Source organism: Euphorbia lathyris, chromosome 9, assembly GCF_963576675.1.
Source record: "Euphorbia lathyris chromosome 9, ddEupLath1.1, whole genome shotgun sequence".
Classification (NCBI taxonomy): domain Eukaryota; kingdom Viridiplantae; phylum Streptophyta; class Magnoliopsida; order Malpighiales; family Euphorbiaceae; genus Euphorbia; species Euphorbia lathyris.
The window spans coordinates 55,215,289-55,225,203 of NC_088918.1; the positions used below are offsets into that span (position 1 = coordinate 55,215,289).

At 33.3% G+C, this 9,915-nt stretch overlaps 1 protein-coding gene across 1 annotated transcript; it reads right to left on the bottom strand.

Annotated features, from left to right (window-relative positions):
- Positions 1-842: 842 nt before the first annotated feature.
- On the bottom strand, positions 843-3,367 carry LOC136206204 (pentatricopeptide repeat-containing protein At4g16390, chloroplastic). Its single transcript, XM_065997166.1, has one exon. It carries the CDS (start codon positions 3,210-3,212, stop codon positions 1,125-1,127), a length of 2,088 nt encoding a protein of 695 aa, XP_065853238.1. The 5' UTR covers positions 3,213-3,367; the 3' UTR covers positions 843-1,124.
- Between the last annotated feature and the right edge of the window lie 6,548 nt (positions 3,368-9,915).

The following is a 9,915-nucleotide window of genomic DNA, read 5'->3' on the forward strand; positions in this document are numbered from 1 at the left end:
GTATGTCCTACCACAGAAAAAAATCTACCCTGTACCATCTATCTTAAAATGATATACATTTCCAAGTTGAATTGCTTTACAATTCAACTGGTAAAAGAAAAGATGCAGCAGATTTTAAAATTGCTGCTCCTCTTGGATGCTAGATAAGGATGGCAGCCATTTTCGCCGGAAACTCTCAGAGAATTGGACACTAACTCCTCTAGACTTGAACTCCATGCCATTTCCCAACATTTTCTCTAACTGCTCTATGGTCAAAACAATCTTGATTTTCTGCTTTTGGTTAGCCAATGTGGGAAAACGTTTGAGGCTAGGTCGCATGGTGTCAAGTGACAATGGTGAAAAAGGGAAAGCATAGTGTACAATCCTACTGTACCGGTAGCGGCCGGAACTGATCTTTTTAACTGGTGTAGATGATTTGAACTCTTTTTGTTTTCTATTGCAGCAGATAACTCTGCTCTTCTCTGCATTTTTGTGGCAGAGTACATTCATACAGTTTCCCATGGTTTAATGATGTTCTGAATCGTCAAAATCATCAATTTATACAGTGGTTTCAATTGATTTCACTTTTTGACGTGCAATCCATCACAACTTTATTTTATTTTATTTCCCCTTTGACCCTTAATAAAAAAAAAATAAAAAAATAGCAGAACGTTCTCTTTTTTGTTTTCTTTAATGGTGAAGGTCAATGGGACAAAGCATTTCTCAGCATTATTTTCTTTTCTGAAGCTTAAAACGTTCAGAAGTCGGCGATCATTCATTGTATTCATTACTATCAGAAAAATAGAAATAAAAAATTCTATGCCAAAGTCAACAATTTAATTAAATTTTTAACTTTTTGCAAGTCAACACAACTAGCATAATCGTTTCTCATTTCATATAGGTTTTGACTTTTGAAACATTGCAATGCCAAAAATAATATAATAACGCGCTGAAGGATCATACATATACCCATAGCTTTTGAAAAATTGAAATGCTAAAAAGAACATAAATAGCATGTAAGTTACAATTTCCTCAACTCTATAAACCTTCAACATGTAAATAGATTTCATAGAGAGCAAAAATTATCGAACAAGAGGCCGTACGATTTATGGACATAGTAAAGCAAAGTTGCAGAAAATACCCACCTAGACAGCAACTACATCAGCTAATTTTCTAGATTCTAAAAATGACTCAGCTGCAACTTTTGTAGTTAAGAACCAACCAACCTTATCAGAAGCTTCATGAAATGGAGCATTTAGTTCCTTCAAATGTGATTCAAACACGGAAGCCAACCCTTTGTCGGAGTATTTGTGTTTTCCATGTCCAGTATTGATCCCGAGCAATGGTGGAAGCTCCTCCCCAGATTCGTGTGCCTTCGACAAGTCATTTATCCAAACATGTAGTGCTGTAAGGGCAGCCCCGAAAGAGAGACTTTTTAAATGTAAAGACCACTGTGTTGAAGACTTAGACTGTAAGTCTGTGTAAATTTCAAGCGTTAGCCCCAGGTCAAGTAACTCACATGCTTTCTCTAACATATCAAGGTTGATGCACAGGTCCATTAAGCAATTGCAGAAAGCCTTCTTTACCTCAGCACCAATAGAATCAAAAAGTTCAGCTGCTTCCTTCTTAAAATTCGCCTCGGTTCCTTCCTCTGATAGCAGAAGTTTTACCACAATACCAAGCTTCGAATTTGCTTTCTCAATACATTCAGCAAGCTTATTGAGTTCTTCCTTTGGTGTTTGAGTCATCACATTCAGAAGACACCCACAGAACCGCTCGTCTGGAGTTATGCCCAATGGGACCAGTTGGTTAAACGTCCTCACAACATCATCAGTGCGTTGGGCTTTCCCGTAACACTGAATAATTGATGTCAAAACAAATAGGTTAGGCTCATAGCCTGATTCCAACATCTCATTCAACATGCTCTCTGCCTTGGACACTTCCCCACTACACGAAAAGATGGTAATCATAGATGAAAATGTCCAACTATCAGGATTCGCACCTGAATTCTTCATGTCCTCAAATATCTCAAGAGCTTCACTGACTTTGCCAAGATCAGCACACATGGCCAATAGGGTATTATAAAGAACAGCATTCAGATCAACACCCTTTTCCTTCATCTCTTTGTACACGAAAAGAGCATCCTCACCATATCGAGCTCTACAATAAGCACGCAATATAGCCCCATAGGTCACATTACTCGGTGTGAAACCATTATCAATCATATCTCTGTAAATTTTCTTTGCCTGCCAAGGCCTCTTTGCTCTTCCCATAGCATCTAACAAAGTGTTATATACAACCAAGTTAGGTTTAACAGCCAGAGCCTTCATCTCTTCATAAACATTCAAGCACCCATCAAAATTTCCGGACACCCCATAAATTTTGATCAAAGTGGAAAATGTCACGGCATCAATACGCCATTTCTGTTCTCTAGCACGGTCATACAAGGTCAGAGCCATTTCAATATTACCAGCCCGGCCATAGGCATCAATCATAGCTGCGTAGGTAACATCATCAGGATTAAGCCCAAAGCTTGGCATCTTTTCGTACCATTCCACAGCCTTCTCAGGAAGATTAGACATCCTAGAACAGCTAATCATAGTAGAAAATGTGATATTATCGGGCTTAATCCCTCTGTCAAGCATTTCGACAAACAGCTTCTCTGCTCTATCTAAATCCCTACATTTCCTAAAAACTTTCAAGGTCACATTATAAAGAATGACCTTCTTATCAAAGTTGAGTCTTTCTATGAAATACTTAAGAACAATCAAAGCAGTTTCTGGGTTGGACATGTTATTGAGGACAACTACAGCATCTTGATTCAAAATCCTATCACCTAAACCACTCAAAATGTCACGAACATCTTTCTCATTAGGGCTACATGAATTTAAAGAGTCTGCCATTTTAAGAAGATGAGCATACCTAGCTTCATACGATCTTTGCTTAAGCTGAGTAGCTCTGGGGCTATTGGGATTGACCCAGACATAAGATTTTGAAGATAAATCCTTTTTGGTATCTGGAGAGCTCAAATTCGCATCTGGCATTGTTTCTTGTGTAATTGGGTCATGTAAAGAGACATGGGTAATTTGGAGAGGTGGTCTGGATTGAAGTTGGGGAGAGGTTAGTCGAAAAGAAGAATTCAAAGTTCTTGGTTTAGATTCTCTAGAAGAAGTGAAAGAATTGCAGAGTGGTTGATAGAGAGATGAAGGAGAAGAGCAGAGATTGTATGCCATTTTTGTTGCTGTAAAAGATATTTGGTATTGGTATTGGTTATGGAGAGAAACAAAGAAGGAGACCTTATCACATCACATAAACATCAAAAAAAGATATTTTAATTTTGAACTTGAAGCTCTTCCAAGTTTTGAAGTAGATATCCTTCCTTCATTTCGATTAATTTTCTTGTCCAATTTAACAGGGGAATTTACTGTGAAATGAACCTTTTCAAACAGCTGTATTATTATCAGAACCGACCGGATATTAAATCGGATTGTTAACTGGATCACGGATCACTTGATCAGACCGGATGGTTCGGATTGATCGAACCGGATGACGTAATAAATAAATAAACAAATAAAATTTATATATATTAAATATATATAATTAATTTAAAATTATTTTTATAAATTATATATATCCAAAACAAATTATAAACAACTTTTGGTTTGTTACTTTTTATCAACTTGAGACTTAAATATATAACGGATAAATAGAATTTAGAATGATTTCAAATATATCAACATATTCTATGTCATGCAATCTTTTTAACGGTACATTATAAACTCAAAACGGACAAGTGATGAATGAGAAATTTGAGTGAACCACTTGAAATGGTTTAGAAGAACATAAAAATAAACTAAGCATTCTTATCCCATATAGGAAAGAAATAAGAATCTTAACTAGTTTATAAGTAAATGGCTTTCACAAGCCTTTAACTAATTACCAGGGGAAAGACTCTCTCATGCTTAGGGGGTGTAGTTGAGCCACCATTCGGTTAGGGGTGCACTTGCATGTAATGCCACACCGAAATGATTTTTTTTAATATCAGTTCGGTGTGAACCGGGTTGCACCAGTTCCCGATTTGACCGGTTCACACCAGTTTTCTAAAGGTGGATTAACCCAATCAAGCTCGGATCGACTTCCTGCTGGTTCCCAATCGAACCGGTCTGATCCGACTTTGATAATATTGTTTCTATGTATAGATTTAATTCTAATATATGAAATGATATAAATTTAAGCAAGATCAATTTTAGTTTTGCGCTATTAAAAATTTCTCAGACTTTCCAAACAAATTGTTCGATAAATTAAAGCAGCTTCGTACATTTTTATTAGTTTTTTTTGTAACTATATTAATAACACAGTAAATAGCTTGAGAATCAGTAATTACAGGTACATAAACTTCATAACTCATCTTCTTACTCCATTGCTCTAAGTTGGTCTAATATTTTCTCAAATATTCACTGACTTTAGCATTGGAGAAGGTTTGCCAGAACTCCGACCCCCTTTTCTGACAACTGTTGTCATCTCAGGTCACCGGAATACCGTTGGAAGAGAGGATTTCAGAAAGATAGACATCAATTATTAACTCTGAAACATGATTAAGGTTCTATCACGATTTATATGCAAAAAGCAAAAGTTTTGTTTTATCAGTTAACTATTTGTGGACATCCTATGGGACATGATGATTTTGTTGATTGTATTTTGGTTGGTTTGGGCCCTTCTTAGAGACCTTTTTGTAGAGATTTACAGGTACTGCAGTTTCATTGGATTAGACCGTTTTTCATTTGGATGTTTCCAATTCCTTTTTACATGGTGATTTACACGAGGATGTATACATGGTCCAACCGTTTGGTTTCGTTGATCCATCAAAGTCGAATTTTGTGTGTAAATTACACAAATCACTTTATGACTCAAATAATCTCCCCATCTGTGGCATGAAAAATTGACATCTCGATTAATTATATTTTGCTTTCGGGGTTCAAAAACTAACAGGTCTCTATATTGTTATCTGAAAGGGGACACATGGATCTATTATCTGATTATATTGATGATCTCTTGATCACAGAAACTCATCGTCTCTGATTCAAAAACTGGGCCAATTTTTGTTGCTGTACAAAATCTTGGAAAGGTTTCATTACTTTTTGGTGATTAAAGTATATTGGTCCAAAGGCGGAATGTTTTTACACCAAATGAAGTATTACTTGTCAGTAATTGCAAAAGCAAAGATGGGAGAATTTCGGCATGTAGCAAGCCCAAAAATTCGCCGAAAATATTGTAAGGGCCACCATGTTCTGGTGCATCGTTGTATCGAAGCATTGTAGGCAGCCTCCAATACTTAACATTCTCAGACATTGCCTTTGAAGTAATTAAAGTCTCTTAATTCATTCATGCTCCTAAGGATGTTCATTGGGGAGCAGTTAAGCACATTCTTCTATACTTGAATGATACTATTTTTCATGGACTTCATTTTGTCAAAGGACCTACATCACGCCTTTCACTGCTTTTCTGAGGTGGATTGAGGAGGTGATAATGATGATAGAAAGTCTACTATAGTGGTTTACACAATAGTTTGGGCTATTTGTTGGTATCATGGTCATCTTGGAAGCAGAAGACTATATCTCGCTCATGAAGTGAGGCTGGATATCGATCCATTGCCATTTCCACTTCAGAACTCATTTGGTTACAAAAGTTACTCAAAGAGATTGGCTTTTCTCAATGTTGTTTATCTTACACTTAATCATGTTTTTTCATAACTTCAGCACGCATTTGGAAATTGATTTTTGTTTTGTTCGTGATCGTGATCGTGTCTAATCCAAGGCTCTAGTAGTGCGCTATATCAATATAGATGAGCAAACCACTAATGCGTTTTACAAAACCTTTTGTTCGAGGTCGGTTTCAGTTCTTAGATGACAGGCTTACAGTTTGTGATTACATGTATAACTTGGGGGGTGGGGGGTGATCATGCCCATAGTTAAGTAAGTGTAAGGTGCCCAACTGCACAAGCCCCTAATTTGGGAGGGGCTCTATTTTTGTTTATGAAACTTTATTGTATGGTTTAATTGAGTATATATGTTTTTGCATATCTTTATTAAAGCAAAAAATTATTATTAAGCCCCTAACCTTTCATTTTTTTTTGTTTATTAAATTATCTTTTATTTAGATACATTAAGCATTTGATCTTTTATTTTTTTGTCACATTAAACATTTTTTATGACAAAAAAAATCAAATTTGAACATAAAACTCGGTTAACAGAGTGTTATTCATTGCATCTGCATTCGAAACTTGTACTTTTTCATTGTTTGAAATCAGTTTTGGATGTGTAATGTGACTATAGAAAAACTGTAAAAATCTTAATTCAAATTATATATATATATATATATATATAATTTCAAATACAAGTTAAATTAATAACTTCTTTTTAGCAGAATTCTACGTTGACAACTAACTAATTTGGTTAGCAAGTGTTTTCTCAATATACTTCCTAAAATAAAAAGAATATGAATCTCAATGTGAAAAAAAGAATGAAAAAAAAAAAATCAAGTGTTGTATAGGCCCTCAAAACTTTAAGACGGCTAGGCGGTGATAAATGTATATTCCTTGTACCACATGAATTTGTATTTTTTTTTTTTTTTTTTTTTTGACAAAACATGAATTTGTATTTAGGAAGTAGTGTTTGAGTAAGAAGTGATTGTAATTAGGAGTTTATATTCTAATATGCTTAGGAACCAAAATGTCTAGTGTCAGGGCCAGAGACATGGAGGGGTGATCAGGGGTGGAGCCAGCCCAGTGTCCGGAGGGACCCGAGCCCCCCGGCCATCGGTTCCACTCTTGAGTATTCATAGTTTCGCCTCTTGTAGTCCCTTTAATATTAGTCTATATAGATTTCATGTAGTAATTTTTTATTGTTTAAAAATAGATGAAATGGTTAAAGATACTTGCTTTTTTAAAAAGGTCTTAAGTTCAATTCTTCCAACCTCAATTTATTTTAGAAAGTGTTTATTTATTTTCAATAATAATAAAACTATATTACCATTATTAATTAATTAATTTATTTTCATAACACTTTTGAACTCATTTTTATTATGTTTCCATTAAAAAAAATTAATTTCTTATTTTCTAAGACTCAAACAACTTAATTTCTAAATTAAATGTTAGAACTAAAAATAAAAAAATGTTATAATCTTTTAGAAACTAACATTGAACTAATAAAAAAAATTAAATTTGTTTAATTTTTTACGTTGAATACTTTTAATATTTTAGCAAAAACACAAAAATGATGATGTTTTAATGTACTGGGGCTAAAAATGTTTTGTCCAGTCCTAACGGGCTGTACTTTAATAAATTACCTTTAACCGCAATGCTAAAATTAGCTCCCAAATCTAATTTCCTGCTCCGCCACTGGTAGTGATATACTAGGCCTAATCTTTTATACCCTTCATATATATTCTTTCTCGTGTGTCTGTATGTGAATAACGGTAAAATTTTGTTATCCTTTGATAGTTTTGATCTATTTACTTCTTTGGTTTTATGGGTATTCTCCTATTACGAAGTTGTTCTAATTGCATAGAAGCTTCATAATCTTAACTGAAAATTTTCAGATTGTTGAAGTTGATACATGATTTTGTATCTCCAATTTAATTAGAGTTTGATGCATGCTATCTTGAAGGGATGAAATCTCATACAAAAGTAGTTTTCACATGCACACATTTGATCATTTGTTTGCCCTTAATCAATGATTTAAATAGAAGTGACAATTTCTGACACGAAAACATGATTTATAGAGACAATCCAACTGACACGGTACGATTGACACAAAAATCATTTTTCTAGCATTTATAACATATAAAACCATATAAAACATATAAAACCATATGGAATATATATATATATATATATATGAAATAACACGATTTTGACACGAAACATGAAATTACCACCTCTAGATTTAAATATGTGGAACCAAGCTTTCCGCAGGATATGAAAAATCTAATCACATAGTTTTATAATTGATATATTAATTAAGGATTTTGGATCCATTAATATATACATATACCATAATAATAATAATACTAATATAATTTTTTATATCAATTGTCATTAAATCACATTATATAATAACAAAACTATCAGTTTTACATTTCAAATTTTATAGAAATACTATTATTAAAAAAAAAATAATCGAACCAAGTTTGCTCATGAACATGTTAATAAAAATTATCAAGATTGTAAAAAATGTTAGATGCTAGTCAAACGGATATGATACTTGATGATTAATTGGGGATTGGTCGGAAATGAATCAGATTTATATTTTTGTATTTTTTATTTGTTAATCAATAAATTATTATATAAATTCAATTAAAATATGTATTATATTATATAAAAATAATAATATAAATTTATTTAATATAGAAAAACACTTATATACATAACATATATTTTTAAAAAGGCTTAATACATCATTAGCCTCCTAAATTTGTTCAAAAAGCTTGATTGGCCCCCTAACTTTTCAAGTGTCCCAATAGTCCTCTCAACTTGCATAAAATGTTCAATTAGCCTCTTGAACTTGCGTAAAATATAATCTATTGATCACTCGGTTGTAAAAAAGTAAATTAAATGTGGAAGATGTATTCCACGCATCTTAAAATTTTATTAAATAATTCAAAAATAGATTAAAAATAAAGTTATTACTTGTTCAACTATAAAAATTGTCTTCACTAATATTAAAACCGTATACCTCTTATCTTGGTCATTTTACTTTTTTAAGACGCGTGCAATACATCTTCCGCATTTAACTTACTTTTTTTTTTGCAACCGAGTGATCAAGTGACTACATTTTGCGCAAGTTCAAGGGGCTAACTGAACATTTTATGCAAGTTAAGGGGGCTATCGGGATACTTTGAAAGTTTAAGGGACCAATTAAGCTTTTTAAACAAATTGAAGACATCATCATTTCAACAACAATACCATTGAACTTGTTCATAAACTTATAACTGAATCTGCTCGCGACTTTCGAACCATTGAACTTGTTCATAAACTTATAATTGAATCTGCTCGCGACTTTCGAACCGAATTTCTTCGTGTGCAAACATAACTTTTTTTTATAAATTGAGACGAACACCGAGTCGGACATTACCGAAACAACTCATTTACAACCCTATTATTAGTTGATTTTGAGATTGTATTTATAAACATGGGTGGGGAGTGAATTATCCTCTCAATACTCCTGTAATTCGATCCAGTTTGTTTATGAGGGCCCGTTGGGCCAGGCTCTGACGGTCATGAAATGGTCCAAGGTGGGTCAAATAGTAAAAAATCTCCCAATTTATAGAGTTTAAGCAATTGGGTGAAACATGTCCAAGTTTGTTAGAGAGTGTCGGTGCATTATTTGGGTGAAAGATTGATGATTTGTCTAGGGTAGGCTAAATGTCACATTCATTTTGTTAATTTGCATCATACAAGAAGCTTAGAAATCACAACATACAAAATGAATAAGGTTGTTGGAAATTGGAATCTCATTTTTCTTTTAAAAAAACAAATCAAATTTGTTAACAATAAATAACACCACAATCACTTTGAATATAATTAAAAACAAAAAGAGAAATCTTCAATCAGAATTTCCATTTGTGAAAGAAAACCAACACATGCTACCAATGGCGGAATCAGAATCCCAATTGATTTAGGACTTAAATATTTAACAGCATAAAATTTACACCGTAAAAAAATCCAAAAACTCATAGCCAATGCAAGAGTGAGAAAAAACTAAAACAAATTGGTTGAAATGAGGAAAAAGATATATTCATAAAAAGGAGTAGGATCTCGAAACAACTTGTATATTTTTGTTCAACAATTGTATTTCATAAGAAGACTAATCAGATTATTTGACTCTCTCTTTTAACCCAATTTCCCTAATATTCTTTTACCTTGAATGGACTTAAAAA